We start from the raw sequence: 17,060 nt of genomic DNA on the forward strand, positions 1-17,060 counted from the left end.
CTCGCAGACGCAGGCGCCGGCAGCGCGAGAGAAAGTTCCCGCGGAGAGCTCGGCCCCGGGAGGGCTGACGTCGAGGCCGCCCGCCCGCCCATCGCGAGGGTCGCGGGCCCGTGGGGCAGCCTGCCCCGTCCCGGCGCGCGGGGAAGCGGGAGCGTTGCCGGTTGGCGGCCGCCGCCGAACTTGGAGGGGGGATGCCGCGGGCGGGCGCGGCGGCGCGGGGCCTGGGGGCGCTCTGAGGGCTCCCCGCGGGCGTCCCCGGGCGCGCCGACGCCGAGCCCGCAGGTAGCAGGTAGCGCCGGGCGCCGGGGCCGCGCCACCCTACGAGCCGGGGCCGCCCGCGCCACGGTGCCGGCGTCGCCTCCCCGCCCCGGAGCCATGGTGCGCGGATCGTGCACGCCGCGCGCGGGACCCTGAGCTCCCGCCGCGCCGCGCGCCCCCCCCCCCCCCGCCCGGCCTCGCCGCCGCCCCTGCCCGCGGGCCATGCAGCTCGGGCCGGGAGCCCCTCGCCTCTGAGCTCCGCGCCGCCCGCTCCAGCCCGGCGCCGCGCCGCCCCGGGGAGCACCCGGCCGCCGCAGCTCCGCGTCCTCTCCCAGGCACGGCCCCGGGCGCTCCAGGATGGCCCCGCGCAAAGTTCGCAGGAGGCGAGAGATGCTGCCGCAGCAAGTTGGCTTCGTGTGCGCGGTGCTGGCCCTGGTGTGCTGCGCGACCGGCGTCCTTGGCAGCTTGGGTAGGTGCCGCCGCGGGCCGCCCCGGGAGTCGAGGGGCTCGGGCTGGGAAGCGGCCGCGCAGCTCCGAGAGGTCCCCCGTCCCGGCGGCCTGGCCCCGGGGTTCATCCAGTCCCGCCCCCCCCCCCCCACCCGCGGCAGAGCGCGCCCGGGAGGGCCGGTAGCGAGCTGGGCGCCGTGGCGCCGGCTGCCCGGAGCTTCGCGCGGCCCCTGGGGCTCGGCTGCTGGAGAGCCGGGAGGCCGGGCCCTCGGTGCCAGAGGCGTCCCCAGGGGGCGCGGGGGCGCAGGGGCGCGGGGGCGCGAGTTCTGGCGGCCGGGCGCACCCCCCCTCCCCGGGCCGCTGTCCAGTTCTGCGGAGCCGAGACGCCGGTGCTCCGCGTTTCGTGTCTCGAAAACCCAGACGCCGAGGCTGGGAACCCAGGCGCAGCCCTCCCCTCGCCCCTGCCGGAGCAGCGCCCTGGGTGTCCTGGCATCCGCCCCAAACCCTGAAGGCATCGCAGCGGCCCCCGGAGGTCGCGGCCTTGTTTCAGGAGCGCGTAACCCGTCCCAGTCCCCGCGCGGCAGAACTCGGGTGTCTGGAGCCGCAGTTCGCACCCTTCACCCAGCGCCCTGGGGTTGGGAGCCACCTAGGGTGTGCACGGTCGAGGTGGACAGAGAGAGAAACTTAGGGGGAAAATCTGTTTGGGGGTGAAGTGGGGGATGTGAGCCCATGTGGGATCTTCAGAAGACGTTCACTTGGTTAACACTCTCATTTTTACTTGGATGGGGACCTTTTACTTCTTTTTTTTTTTTTTTTAATGAAAAATGCAATGGTTTAGCAACCTGGACATGGAGAAAAAGCAGGGGATGCCTTTCTGAACAGTTAGAGACAATCTAGAGAGGTTTACAGCAATAGGTAAAAATCAGGTGGAACTTGATGAAACTCAGGAAACTGCTTTTCAAAACCCCAACTTGTGATTTGAGGCTATAAGGTAAAAAAAAAAAAAAAAAAAAAAGAATTGCACTTTGCAATAGAAACCCAGAAAGGTTATTTGGACATCTCAACCCAGTGCTTTGCAATTGGGCAAGTCAGTGTATTTTTTTTCCCCTCAGTTACATACCAGAAATAACAAAATGCTTAGAGACCCTTAGGTGTCAGCATTATAGAAGAGGCATTATTACCCAGCAGAGGTAGACGGATACTTTGAAGGTCTTAAAGTGAGAATCCTTTGTATTTGCTCCATCTGGAATTACCTTTAGGAGTATAACTGTGTTTGGTCATGAGCCTCCACACCACTGATCTCCCTTGTTGCCCTGCAGCCCTTGGACTAGCAGAATTAGCATCACCTGGGAGCCTGGTAGTACAGACTCATGAGGCCCAGCCCAGACCTACCGAAACAGAATCTGCATTTTGGCAAAGTCCCCAGGTGATTTCTGTGCGTAGTCACGGAGGCTCTGGACCAGGCCCCATTGACCTTCTGCATCTTTCTGCTGACCTAATAGCCATTTGTAGCTCCCCTGGGGGCAGGAACACCCGAGCACGTGTTTACTGGACAAGAACTTCACGGTTACCTGTCTAAACACTCTTTGCACCTGTAAGGGGCAGAGCCCTGTCAGCCAAGGTCAGATCACAGGCTGATGCATCTGGGACTAGAAACAATGGAGCAGATCTAGGAAACAGATTACTGTGTGTTAAGCAGGTGTTATTGTGCCTCTAGTCATTGTATCACTCCCTACAGGTGGCTCTAAATAGTCCAACAGGGCTGTTGCTGGTGTTGCCAGATACAGACACGTAAGGTCATTGGGAGAACGCAATGAACGTAGGCACCAGCCTGACCTGATGGTGTTTGTGACTTATGTTCCAATACAGGACATAAAGCAGCGTCCGTCAGCAAACATGCTCTTCCAGACACATGGAAAAATAGAAAGCTGATGGCACCAGTGAATGGGACTCAGACAGCTAAGAACTGCACAGACCCTGGTAAGAGATCGATCTCCCCTTTGCCTCAAGGCATGTGGCCTGGAGGTGGTACCTATGTGAACATTCTGGTAGGAGCTGAGGAAGGTGGTTTGATGAAGTGGGGAAGGGTGGCTGTAAGGCACGGAAGGTAACGTAAAGACATTCATCAGTAGTGCTGCTAAGCAACTCAGGCACTTTCTTTACTCTGCAATGGAAAAGGTCACATTGGAGAGTTTTAAAATTTCTTTTTTTGTTGTTCTCACGGTGCTCCTAAAGCCTCAGTGTTCCCCCGGCTGTCTTGATGTTGCTTGCCTGGGTGTCTTTGCCTGCTTTCCCTTTTGCTCATGGTATCCATCTGATGGTATGCTAGGGGCAGCCAGACCAGCTGCTCTGGTAGATGGCACTTCGGGATGACCCACCCACTGGGGTCACAACATGCCAGGCTGCTCTGCAGCACTGGGGTCCTTTGTCTGCAATGGGAGTTCCCAGGGTATACGGTGCCAGAGCCGGGGATGGATTCTGCTTGCTCCAGGGGGCAGTCTTGATGTTCCCCTTCAGGATTCTTTAGGGGGTCAGGGGCTGTAGGGACCCAGAGATGACCTCTTACCTATCCTGCCGTAGGCAGGTTCTGCCAAAATGGGTGAAGAAGGTTCTCGGAAGTGTGCCAGCAAGCGATGAGGCAAATGGAAGCTGCCCAGGCCTCAGGGAAGTCCTGGGCTTGAGCTGTGGCTTCAACACCAGGGGGTCTTTGTGGGAAGGATCCAGTGGGAGGAAGCATTCAAATGCCCATTGAGAACTTTGAGGTCTTACTGTAGATGGGCACCACTAGGCTCTTCCACCAAGGTTCTGGGCAAGTCACATCCTCTCTTTGCGTCTGCTTTCTAACCTGTGAAATGGACAGTATAGGACTCCCTGTTCTGGGGTGGTGGTTGGGGGAATCCGGTAAGAGCCTGTGTGGGCCGTGTGTACACGGGAATGGAAACTCAGGTTCGATGGCATTCTTCACCTGCTTTCATAGGCAGGTCTTATCTGCATCCTCCAGGTCAGGAGACCTAGGGAAAGGCAGGAGTTGCTCAAAGTCCTAATTCGGTGCATGGTGAAGCTGGAATGGGGACCTCGGCCCGTGTGATTAAGATGTTTGGTTGGTTCTACGGGCACAGGGTCAAGGATGAGAAGCTCTGGACCTTATCTCAAAGCCTGTCTACTACACCATGACCCTCAACGGGCTCCGCCTCAAAGCCATGACCTTCAAAGGGCTCTCCCTCAAAGCCTGTCTACTAAACCATCACCCCCCTTCCCTCAGGATGCCCTTCTGAGAAGGCCAAGTGGGACATGGTGGGTAGGTGAGTACAGGCTTGCATAGGAAGCTCTGGGATTCCTTCTGAACTTGGACCATTCATTCCTGAGGGATCCCTGGTGACCTGTAGGTGGTGGTGCCCACCCCATCATTGATCTCCCTCTGATAGCTCTCTTCATCACAAAAGGGGGAGGCATGGGCTGGACTCACGGGCCAACACGTATAAGGCCAGAGGCTAATGTTGGGGCCTGTGTCTTCCAAGGACCTGAGACACTAGGAGCAGCACCATCCTCGGGAGCTGGGGATGCTTTGTTGCTCTGGGTAAAGAACTGGGGTAGCACCTCCTTGGTTTCTGGCTTGCTGGTGCCCTCCTCTTGGGCAGGCTATGCCCTCTTCCTACAACTTCCATCACGTGTAGTCTGGCTACAGTGTCATAGGGTCTTGTTGAGTCTCGTGTGCCCCCGTGTGGTCCATGCATCTTCAGTGTACTGTCTTACCAAAAATTATCCTACTAACTGTGGAGTGGTCAGTCCTGTTTGGCAGGAAGGCCTGACCTAGGTCCCCCTTTCAGAGCCGGAGATGGAGGGACATTGGCAGTATCTTTAGCAAGAGTGAACACTGGGCTGTGCTTTTTTTTTTTTTTTTTTTTTTTTTAAAAAGATTTTTCACTAGAGAGCATGAGAGAACACAAGCGGAGAGGGGCAGGGGGAGAGGGAGCAACAGATGCCCTGCTGAGCAGGGAGCCAGACTAGGGACTTGATCCCAGGACCCTGGGATCACACCCTGGGCTGGAGGCAGATGCTCCACCGCTGAGCCCCCAGGCACCCCGAATCCACACTTTTTAAGAGCTCCCAGATGAGTCCAAGATGAAGCTGGGGTTGATGCTCCCTGGGCTAGAGTTGTGCTGTCCAGTGTGGTTGGCATCACCAGGCAGCTTGTTGGGAATGCACAGTGTTGGGCACACCCCAGGCCTTCTGGGTCAGAATTTGGGTCCTAATGAGGTCCTGGGGCAATGCATGTGTGTACCACGGGCTGCTGAGCCCTAGGCTTGGACCCTGCCTGGTACTTTTCAGTAAGTACTTGAATGGTGAATGAAGGTGAAGACTTGGTGTAACATAGAGATTTTCTCGAGAACCAAAACAAAAAACAACAACAACAACAACAAAAAAACCTTCATTTTTGACCTCTGAGGCCTTGGGGCAGTCATTAATTTATCTTCCCCCCGAGATCTGTGCCTCTAGGACTTGGATCTTTATTTCATGGTTTGTGAAGAGCAAGCGCTATGAAAGAGAAGTGGGTCCCTCCAAGTGAAATGCATGAAATAAGGACGAGAGGCCATAACTTTGAGTCTTTGGGGGTTTGTCTGCCCTAACATGATCCCAAAGATGGAACGGCTTCGATGACAGCCTCCCCGCATGCTCACAGGCAGAGAGAGAATTGGAGCTCTCGTCTCCCTTCCCCTTGTTACAAGGGCGCGAATCCAATCACGGGGACCCCACCTTCATGCACCACCAAAACTAATTCCCTCCTGAAGGCTGTGCCTCCTGGTCCCACTGCCCCAGCAGCATGGGACTTCAACACAGGGGTTTGGGGGAGATGTGGACTTTGAGGAACCAAAGCATTTCCGCATGTCAGTAGCGGCGGACACCTGGAATGTGGGAAGACAGGTGAGGGAGGAGCTGGGCTTCTGCCACTGAGAAAGCCCCGGGGGCTTTGAGGACCATAAATAGCTGGTGTGGGAGGTCAGAGCTGGTGGCCAGCAGGTGCCGCGGCGGACGCATGGAGCATCTGGGGGGACCATGCTGCTTCCACCATCTTCCAACATGGGCTTGTCACGGACCCTTCCCACGGGCCTCCCCTGACCCTCCTGCCTACAGGAGCCTTCCTGTCACGCCATCACCGTTCTCTTGTTGTAGGTCTTTGCAGGCATGACTGTGTGTCATTGTGCAGACTGTGATCTGCCTCCCAACAAGGGTATGAAAGGTGAGCGTCGTGTATGCTTCAGGTTCTCCTTCTGGGAGAGTGAAGGGGGTGATGCTTGCATCCACCTTTGATGGCTGTTAGAAATAAATGAGTTAATACCCATGAAGCACTTACACACATGCTCAGACGGGAGCTTCTGTTTTCATTAACTTTTTTCTTATCTGTTTGCCCCAGACGTGATACAATGTGAGTCATACATACTGGAAAACTCTTTGCTACTTGCATTTTAGGAGGACGGGTTAAGAAGTAAGCATCTTGCCAAACATTAGGGTGTTTTTTTCTTTTCCGGAAACACGTTTTGTTTTGTTTAGTATTTTGAGGATTTGGGATGTTGGAAGATGGCCTACCTTGCAGAATGTGCCTCTGAATCAAAAAACTGTTGGGTTTTTTTTTTTTTTTTTCCTCTTGACAATGAAGTGCTACTTTACAGGTTGGCTGTCAAGCTGAGGTGGGTCTGCCTCGCCCCTTCTCGTGCTGCCTTTCCCCCCACATTGGAGGCCAAACCAGTGGTCCTTCCTCCACGATGCCACATGTCTTCATTTGGGCTCCCAACATCCTGTGCCCATATTCAAAGAAATAGAAGGGAGCATTGTCCCCCTTCCCCCTACCCCATCGGTATTGGTGGGATTGGATTGTCATGTTTGGTTTTCTGCTTTTCACATGACTTTTGCAATGCCCATGGGCTGCGTGTCTGCCTTTGTTAAGGTTGGGGTGCCCGCCTGGCCAGATTCTGACGGGATCCCTCACTGGCTTGCGGACTGCCCTCATTTTGCTGCCTCCTCAACGTGGCCGGGAGGGAGAGTGAGTGAGAGCCAGCTCTCCGGGGTCCCTTCCTACAAGGCTCTGACTCTGTGGGACCCGAGCCCTGCCCTCGTGACCTGACCTAACCCACATCACCTCCCAAAGGCTCCTGAGGGGAGCAGGGCAGGCATTCCAGCCTGGGAGCAGGGATGGGGCAGAGAGAGAGCCAGCTGGCTTCTTGGGGCAGGTGTCACTGACCACTTTTTCTGTGAGTTGGGTTGTGTCCTCCTGCACATGTAAGTGAGGTCATACAGTATTCGACTGTTTGACTTATTTAGTACAATGCCTGCAAGGTCCAGCCACATTGTCCCACAGTAGGATTCCCTCCTTTTTTTTGTGGCTGAATGGCATTCTGGTTTATATACCCCTTGTGTACCTGTCTACACAACTTTATCCATCCAGCCATGGATGGACACTTGGGTTGTTTCCATGTCTAGGCTCTTGTGAGTAGCACTGCTATGAACATGGGGGTGCAGATATCTCTTTGAGTCAGTGTTTTCATTTCCTTTGGATACATTCCCAGAAGTCGGCAGCCAGATTGTATGGTGGCTCTATTTTTAATTTTTTGAGGATCCTCCATAGTGGCCACACCAGTGTACATTCCCACCGACAGAGCACAGGCCCCCTTTCTCCACATCCTCGCAGATACTTGTTACCTCTTGTCTTCAGGATATGAGCCATTCTGACAGGTGTGAGGTGGTATCTCACTGTGGTTTTAATTTGCATTCCCCTGAGACTGTGATGTTGAGTATCTGGTCATGGACTTGTTGGCCTTCTGTTTATCTTCTTTGCAGAAATGCCTATTCAGGTCCTTCACCATTTTTTTTAATTGGATTAATTTTTGCTGTTGAGTTGTCCCGAGTTCTTTATGTACTTTGAATATTAACCCCTTATCAGCTCTATAGTTTGCAATTTTTTTTTCTCCATCCTAGAGTTGTCTTTTCACTTTGTTGATGGTTTCTTTGGCTGTGTGGAAGCTGTTGAGTTTGATGTGGTCTCTTGTTTATGTTTGCTTTTGCTGCTTGTGTGGTTTAGATATTCTATCCAAAAAAATTGTTGCCAAGACCCATGTCTAGGAGCTTTCCTTCTGTGTTTTCTTCTGGGAATTTCTCATGGTTTCAGGTCTTATCTTTTAAGTTTTTAATCCATTTTGAGTTGATTTTTGTGAGTGGTGTAAGATCCGGGTCCGGTTTTATCTGTTTACCTGTGAATATCCAATTACTGCAGCACTTACTAAAGTGCTCTTTTTATTGAAGACACTCTCTTCCTCACCAACTATTCTTGGCTCCTTTGGCAATGACTAGCTGACTGTATATATGCAGTTTACTTCTGAGTGCTTAATTCTGTTCCAAGGGTCAATTTGTTTCTGTGCAGTACCATACTGTTTTGGTGACTGTCACTTTATAGTTTAGCCTGAAATCAGGAAGCATGATGCCTTCTGCTTTATTCTTCTTCCTCAGGTTTTCTTTGGCTATTAAAAGTTTTTTTTTCCCTTTATCCAAACTATTGGGGCCATCTGCTAGCACTCTCTCCTCCCTACTGGGCCATCTGCTACCCCCTGACTTCCAGATTCTCTGCTCTTGACGCCATGCGGCCCTCCAGCAATCCAGACAGCACCCACTCGGCTTCCTCTTGAACTCTGAGAAACGTTCCTCCCCGAGTTAAAAATGGAAATCATTAAGCATTGCCATGTGTTGCCTTGGGTAGGAGAGAGATAGTCCTTCAACTCAACAGAAAAGGTTTAAAAAAATTTTTTTTTTAATTAAACATTGCCCATTATTGAAGAGGACATTGCACATAGCATTTTACTAAAAAAGAAGAGAATGTGCTAGGACAATTTTCAAAAGTTTCTCCTGAGAGGACAGTGGACGCCCCCTCGGGAAAGGAACAGAAGTCATCATGTGACTGAGAAGTGAGAATGCCCTCTGCCCCACAGATGTCCCCACCTGGACAGGACAGCACAGCCACTCCATTTCTGGGCCTGCAGCACCCTTTACTAATTCAGCACGGTGGCAGTGGCGGCACGGGGCTCCAGCCCTGGGTCTTTCTGTAATCACCTGAGGGAGGAATCAGATGCAGCGTGCATTCTGAGTGTCTACACGCTCTGTACCCTGCGGGGCTCTGAGGCTGGGAGGGACCCAGGGGCCTGTTGTCAGGGAGTGTGCAGCAGCAGAGGGAGTTGGGTTAGGGGGCACACATCACACAGAGCCACCCGTGGCTGTTCCCTGGGAGGGAAGGGCGCCCTCCCTGGAGATGACCTCTGACCCCAACCTCAAAGGATAAGGATGGCAGCAGCAGGATGTTCCAAGCAGGAGGCACAGTGTGTATGAAAATGCTGCCTGGGCGATCACAGCATTGCATCTGTACCTGGAGCTATGCTTGCTAGCAACCGCTGCTCCCTGGCTATCCGAGGGGATAGAGAGAACACCTCCTAAGATTACCACGCAGAACAATAAGTAATGAGGCTTTGGGGATTTAGCAGGAGTTGGTGCTCAGCTAGGGCTGAATCAGATTACTTTTTTTTTTTAAACAGAAGGAGGGGGGCTGGGAAATGCACGGGGGCTGGTGGGGCGGGGAGAGCTTGGCAAACCGGTTCACAGTGGCCCTGTTGAGCTGCAGGTAGGACAGTACCTCAGTTCATGTCTGTGCTGGGCTCCATGACAGCTCAAGACAGATGGCGGAGATTCTTGCTAATGGAGATAGTTGCTAGTCTTTCCCCAGTGGCCTGTGAGCTCCTAGAGGGCAGGATTCTGTCCCTGCATCCCTGGCTCTCGGGCTGAGGCTGGAGTCGGCATCAATCGAGCCTGCAGCAAATAATGTCGGCCTGGACAGACCCCCTCAGTCTACCTGTCAGGAAGCTGTGCCCCACAAAAGTGGTTGCTGTCTCCTTGGCTGTCCCTTCCAGCCTGAGGCCCGGGGACAGATCAGGACAGGTAGCTAGGAGGGATTAAGGGGTAAGAATGTGGACTCTGGAGCCAAACTACCCATTTTCCAGGCCTGTATTTGTCTTTCCTAGTTTGGTGACCTTGAACTAGTTACTTTGCCCTTGCGTTCTAACCTCGGGGAAGCCACAGGCTTTGTTTTGTTCACTGATGTAGCCCAAGCTCTAAAACAGTGTGCGGTGGGTGTGTGGGCGTGTGTGTGTGTGTATGCGTGCATGTGCAGGAGGCCACCCAATACCATTAAACATGGTGTTAATCAGTGTAAACTGCTCACTGGAGTGCCTGGTGCAGAGCAAGTGCTATATGGATTTTTGCTGCTGAAATTATTTCTGAGACATAACTTGCATTGAGCTATAGCTGTACAGGATAAATTTTTAGAGCTAACCTCTGATGAAGGATTGAGGGTGAATTTTATAAACATAGCACTTGCTTTATTTCAACTTAAAAATGAACATCTGGGCTTAGGTTTGCTTGTTGTTAATTCTCTGAGGGCCGGAAGCTGTTGACTTTTGCGTGGCTGATGCCAAGAGGCTGCCCAACCCATGCAGGCTGCAGTGACTCTCCCGGAGTGAGTTCTAAATGTAGTCCCTCCTGTTGGTGATGCGGGATGTGCCCAACGAGGAATTTGGAGAACAGTCTGTGGTCTGGCTCCGATGCAACCTGTGAGGTTTCACGTAAGCCACTTTGCTGTGGGAGCCTGCGTGTCCTGCTTGTGAGATGGGCAGAAGGGTGATGCTCTTTATCCTACAAGCTTGTGAGGATTAGGGGCAAAGTGCTGTGCGAGTACTATTACCACTGTTCGCACAACGGTGGTGGATGCTTGGCCCTTTGAAGAATAGCCCTTCCTTGTGGAATGCAGAAAATCAGTCATGCAGGGCTTTTCAGGAAACCATAAAATCACAACCAGGGTTTGTTGAAAGCGTGGTGTTTGTCTCCGGTGAGGCAGCGGGCCTGTTGGGTAGGGTCTGGCTTGCACAGGTAGATGGGAGATCATTTTGATCATCCCCCACATACCAGCTCATGGGATGCTCTCATTGCTTTTTCCCATTTCATGCTGTAAGTGGTCTCACGTGGTCCAATTGTACACGCCAGCTTGAAGGACAAGCCTTTCCGCTGAGCTGATCTCACGCCACCTGCACCCTTACCTAAGCCGTGTTAAAATAATCACGTGTGTGCAAAATTAAGTAGGCCTCCTGAGGGCAGTGGCTCGGTGCTCGTGCAGGAAACCATCCTGTGCTCTAAGCTCTGCTTGCGGAGTGAGTGCTGACTGAGCAAGTCTGACTGCTAGGCCCGTGGGGAAATTAAAACCACCTAGGTGTGGACCCTGCCTCCAGGGAGCTTGCATTTCTAGTTTCGAGGATCTAAATCTGCAAAGCTAAGCCGCCATACGAGGGCGAGAGTGCTCCAATCCCAGTGTTGAGGACAGTGGGGGGACGGTCAGTCGGAGCATCTGGATCAGGAAGCCCCACGTCAAAGGGGTCACAGAAGGTGGGTACGTTGGCCTTTGAAGGAGAACCATGGAGCTGACACATGGATCACACGTTCCCAGCGTTGTCTGCACCCCTGCCAGGAGGGTAGGTGCAATTCCCGTCATTGCTGCGATACCCGTTTTGCAAAAAATGTGAGTGGTGGGGACTTGGACTTGGCAGCCCGGCCCCAGAACCTGTGCTCTTTGGGGAAGGAAAGCGGAGGGTCCCTTGGCTGTGGGAGAGGAGGTGCCTGGTAAGTGTGGGGCACAAGGCACAGGGGCAGGTGTGGTTGGTGAGCCGTCCTGCTGGGAGCGTGTGTTGGACCAAGAGCCTTACGTACCCGAGGGCCTTTATAATCCTGTAAGCAAAGGGGGGGGGGCCACTGTTTCTGAGCAGCTCTGTGATTTAGGAAGATGACCCTGCTGGCAATACGGCAAGTTCGCTTCAACTGAGCTATGTGAAAAAGTTCTTAGCATTATGCTCGGTAAGCTTCTGGGGACCCTGAACAACAAAAAAAAGCACAGACCGAGAAGATAACTGGAAGTGTTGCTCCAGTGTGTAGGCAAGATGTAGGCAAAAGTTATAGTCCCAGGGTGGAGTCGAGGGATAGATTGGGAGGCAGGGTCTCCCGATCTCAGTGCGCCTGGATTCGCAAGCTGCAAGGTGGGAGTTAGCTCTGCTCTCGGGTGCAGATGGATGCTCCCTGGTCCCACCATTGTCCAGGACGGCGGCACAGGCAGTGTGCCCTTCCTTCTTAGATGTAGACGCCTCTCTGGGATCACTTGTCCAGCACAGCGATGGTTTCTGGCCTGGTTCTCATTATCCCTAAATACACACCTGAGCCTCCTGGGACATCGCATGTGGGCAGTGGTTGGGTGTTGGGACTGCAGAGAGAGCTGCTGTCCTCAGCGAACTCTCAGGTCACAAGGAGAAGGGTAGACTCATAATTGGCCCGGGTGACCTGGAATGACCGCCCATGATGCCCAGAGTGGCTGGAAGATCGCATGAAGCATTGGAGCCGCACTCTGACGCAAGTGGGTATTTGCTGGACAGATGGGAGTGTGCGACATTCCTGGCGGTGGATGTGGTGATTGTAGGAACAAGGTGGGAGGAGGGAGCTGGGCCGGATCAGGGATGGGGGTGGCATTCTCTGTGGGCCTTAGGTTTGGGGCCTCGGGGACGTGGCAGGCCCTGCCAGCTGCATCATGCCAAGCCTGGGCTGCACCACTTTGGGGCCTGGACCCCCTCTGGCTCACATAGGGTTTTAGGAGTGGGGAAAGATCACTCTTACGTCCCTGGTAAGAGCTTACCTTTTTCACCCACATGCAAGGGCTCCGCGTACCCACTGGGCAGGATGCTAAAGGATGCCTGGGTGTGGCTAATGCCTTCCAGGAGCAGGGCTAAGGGCGGCATGGGTCACTGCTCTCCTCATACTCCTGCACGTTGTCCCAAATGCTGAGTGTTGGAACACCCAGTTTATTACACTTTTTGTATCAGCGTGGCTGCATCCCAATAGGACTTTGCAGGGGCTGTTACCACACGCAACACACTGGCATCGACACAAAACCCAAGGGAAGAGTTTATAAGACCTAGAACATGGTTCATACATATGAAAGTGAGGCTGTGAGGTCCTTTCTCTTGGGGAAACAGGCTCCACTCATTGCCTTATCCTGGTTCCCTTTCCTGTCTCTTTCCACCGTCTGATGTACGGGAAGGGGGCTGCTGAGCGCTGGACCTGCAAGAGAACCCCCCCGACCACTGACAGGCCTGTGCTGTGCTCCGGGTGCTGAGGGAGCCTCCTGGTGGAGGCCCCTGAGAGTGTGGCTGCAGTGCTGGGGCCTGTGGGCCGGCAGGGCAGACAGAGCCAGGGGCAGTCCCTGCACTGAGGGTTGGTCTGCAGCTTGGAGAAATCCCGTACCCAAAACAGGTGCAAGTGTCCCAGAGGCCACTTGCACCTGTGGGAGTGTTGATAAAGGCGATTCATGGAGTAGATGGAAATGACTTACAGACAAGATGAGGGGGGCTAAGTGGCTCTGGCCAAGTAGCTGAGCCTGCGCCAAGGAGGGCTGCAGGAAGGGCTGGGGATGGCCTGCCCCTCCCCTACTTGCCCCCCAGGTATCTGCAGATGGGGGTTGATGGGGGGCGCTCGCCTCCCCTTGGTGCCTCTTAAAGGAAATCTTGGCTCTCTTGCCAACCTCCTCAGGAAAGTGGGGGGAAATCCCATGCCCTGGGGTATTTGGATTTGAGGCAGCAGGCTGGAGAGGGAGAGACCCCATGCTGGTGGTGAGGGGACCGGCACTGGTTCTCACGTCTCTTCCCTCTCATTTCTGGGTGACTCTGCTGTGGGCTGCAGGGAAGCCAGGCCCTCACAGGAATTGCTTTGAAATCATTTAAACCAAGCTCGTTTTTCCTGACTTGGCAAAAATCCTGCTGTCGTGTGGTGTGGCTGTGGCTTGTGGGCTTTGGGTGACCCGAATGCATTAGCAGAAAGGAAGGAGAGGGGGCAGGGGTGTGCAGCCCACGTGTCCTGGGGGGTGTGGCTGCGGATTCTACAGCTCCCCACCCCCAGGCTCTCAGTGGATGCTCAGAATTGCACTATCCCTTCAGAAGGGGCCCGAGGGGGAGCCAGCGTGTCCTGAGCTCCAGCTCCTGCCTCCTTGAGCGCCCATGATCACCTTGGGGTCTCACTAGCCTGCGGGTGCAGGCGGAGGTCTGTCAGGCGGGCTGGGCTCTGGGGTTACCAGTGCTGCTTCCCTGCTTCCCTGGAAGCCCCACTTTGGGCAGTGAGAATGTGGAGAGGGCCCCACCCGGCTGTGGGTCCCAGCCCTGATGGGGAGCCATGTGGCCTCGGGCAGGTTTCTGGCCTCTCTGAGCCTCCACTTTCCCCGTCAGCACAATGGGCATCCAGGCCCTTCCCTGGCAGGAGTCTTGGCGGAAATAAGAGGCCACGGGCCTGTGGGCTGCTTTGCTAGGTGCTGGGAGTGCTGCGCAGCCCAGGGTTGGTGATGCAGAGCGCGCGCTCTCAGAGCTTGATCCTGCGGTACCCAAGCTGCTTCCAGGGGCCCCAGTCGCCAGGAGGCCTGCCCCCTTGCCATCGTCTGCTCAAGAAGGCTTCCGTGATGAGATGGGTCTGGGGGAGACCGCAAGGGGTGCCTCTGGGGAGCACAGACTGGGCTGCCCTTGCACGTTCAAGGTCCTGAAATGCTCCTTGGCAGAGAAGCCTTTGCTCCTGCGAGCATTCGTTCCATTGTGGTAAAATGCACAGAACATAAAATCTACGACCTTAAGCATTTAAAAAGTTAACAGACCCAGTAGGTGGTGTTGCTAAGTGCGATGTCATGCAGCCATCATCACCATCCATCTCTAGAACTTTGTCTTCCCTGACTGAAACTCTGTACCTGTTAAACAATGACTCCTTGTTTCCTCTGTACCCCTCCGCTCTACGCTCTGACTCTGATTTGACTGCCCTGAGTGCCGTGTTGTAAACGCAATCAGGTGGCATCTGTTCCGTCATGACTGGCTTATTTCCCATAGCGTGACGTCCCGAGGGTTCACCTCTATTGTAGCATGCTCCAGAATTTCTCTTTAAGACAAATATTTCATTTGACGTGTGTGACCTATTTTGTTTATCCATTCATCTCATCGGTGGACGCTTGATTGTTTCCACCTTTTCTTTTTTTTTAAGATTTTATTTATTTATTCATGAGACTCACAGAGAGAGAGGCAGAGACACAGGCAGAGGGAGAAGCAGGCTCCTGGAGGGGAGGCCCATGTGGGACTTGATCCTGGGGCTCCAGGATCACGCCCTGAGCCGAAGGCAGATGCTCCACTACTGGGCCCCCCAGGTGTCCCTGTTCCACCTTTTAACTATGGTCAATAATTTTGCTGTGAATGTGGGTGTGCAAGTGTCTGAGCTTTACAGTCTTTAAACCTAGCATTTTCCAAATATCTGGGTTGGGTGGGTGTGGATGGAGAAGTGCCTAATGGTTCAGCCCAGTCCCCCAAACCTTGTATGTTTTACAGTTTAAGTGGAACTCTCAGGTCTGTAGCAGGATGTTCAATCCTGGCTGTGCTTTAGATCTACCTAAGGAGCTTAAAAAATAAATGTACCCATGCCTGGTCTCCACCCTGAGCCGCTCAGGCTCCTGCCCTGGAGTTCCTGCCACGGGTCTGCAGGGCACAGGGTGGTGAGAATGGTGTGCCTAGGAGCAAGGGGTGATCTTGGGGTTAGCAGCTTCTCGGCCTGAGGCTCCCAGACATTGACCCGTGTCTGTCGTCTACCTCTGCTGGGCAGGCCAGAGAAGGTCCCATTCACAAGGAGCAAATCCAGTCACCCACACTTGCATGAAGTCACCCACGATGCTGCTGGGTGTGCTCCAGTGTGCGCTTGGCCTGGCCACGGAATGCAGAGCTAAATGCACATTGGGTGGGGCACGTCTGGTGTTAAGGTTTTGTTTACAAAGGGCACCAGAGCATCACACTCAGATACTCCTCATCCAGGAAGATCACCATCAATTCTCCTTGTTGCTTGGAGATGGAAAGATGGCCTTGGTGTGATTAGCCGGACGGCCCAGGCTGCTGAACGCTGCCCCTCCCTGAGACTGTGATTTGTCTCTGAGTTACGTGACCTCAGGAGCTACTCCTGTTCAGTGGCCTGCTGTCCCTCTGTAATTTCCAGGGTCTGCCAGTCTTACTTTGGTCTGATATGCAGTAATGCGGAGGAAAGACTTAAAGACATTTACATTATTATTTTTTAAACATATTACGGGTGTGGGAACACAAGCCACAAGTCCATTTTTTATTCCAGGTTCGATCTTTGGGGCTGCTCTCTTTTGGGGCTGGCTCTGGTTTCCAGGAATGTAGGATGCTGGGGTTTGCCTGAGAGGGTTTGTGGAGGCTCAGCTGTTCACTCACCTCTCTTTCTGGTCTAGAACTGTCTAGGAGCAGTACCTTTGGATGCAATCCTGTGTCTTAATTTGGAGTATCCGGCCGTGTTTTTCTGGTGATAGTTGGCAGACAAGATAAAAAGCAGTTCATAGACTTACCAGAAATTCCTTGTCACTCCATTTCAAGTGATTGTCCTTTGAGTTGAGCTAATCCTTGAGGCCAGATGTCTCCCCCCCCCCCCCCCCCCCAGCTCCCTCTTGGCCTCTCACACTGATTGGGCTTCTCCACTCCTACATTCCTTGGCTCTGGGCTGGGGGTCTGCTGGGCTCTCTGCTCACTCCTGTATTGACCCATTTGTTCATTTATCCAAGAGACTCAAGAACCTCTGATGTGGGAATCACTTTGGCAAGTGTAGACAAATAAAACAGAGCTCACCCTAATACAGTGCAGGAGGGAGGAGGAAACATGAATCCAAATATCAGCAGGTTGTCATGAGGAAAGGAACTCTTTTTCTGCCAAGGAGAAAAAACAAAAACAACACAAAACCGAAAAAAAATCATAAAACCTCTGAAGCCAAATGTGAACCTAGCTCTCCATAAACCCATTCAGTGATGGAGTTCACTGCTTAAATACGTACTCAGTGCAGAACAGCCTGGGTCCGAAGGCTGATGCTACTTCCCAGGATCCTAAGTTTTTATCCAACAGGGAAGGTCCACTGTGAACTGCCAATAGTGGAAGTGTTCTCTGGGGCTTGAGGGGTGCTCACCTTTACACATGTTTAGCGGCTTGAGATCAGAGAAGCGACAGGTGTTTCCTTGTGGGTCTTCAAGGAGGAACTGGCCCTGAGAGCATTGGCAGCCTTTGACCCCATGGATGGAGGGACCATAGGGATGGACGCAGGGTTCGAGGTAGGGCTTTCTGTAACAGCTTGTGTGTCTGCACTTATCTGCCGCTCAGCCTTCCTGAATTGGTGGGGATGTGCCTTGCATTCTGGGGTGTTCAGTCCATTGACCTCAG

General features: G+C 53.6%; 1 protein-coding gene across 2 annotated transcripts in view; it reads left to right on the forward strand.

Moving 5' to 3' along the window:
• The first annotated feature begins 550 nt into the window (after positions 1–550).
• SLC24A4 (solute carrier family 24 member 4) overlaps positions 551–17,060 on the forward strand; it is a 164,275-nt gene continuing 147,765 nt past the window's right edge. For both annotated transcript variants that reach the window (XM_077908532.1, XM_077908533.1), the window contains exons 1-2: positions 551–727; positions 2,575–2,685. In XM_077908532.1, the coding sequence (XP_077764658.1) occupies positions 616–727; positions 2,575–2,685 (223 nt within the window). In that variant the 5' untranslated portion in view covers positions 551–615. The remainder of the gene's footprint in view (positions 728–2,574; positions 2,686–17,060) is intronic.

Source organism: Canis aureus, chromosome 9, assembly GCF_053574225.1.
Source record: "Canis aureus isolate CA01 chromosome 9, VMU_Caureus_v.1.0, whole genome shotgun sequence".
In the NCBI taxonomy this organism is placed as follows: Eukaryota; Metazoa; Chordata; class Mammalia; order Carnivora; family Canidae; genus Canis; species Canis aureus.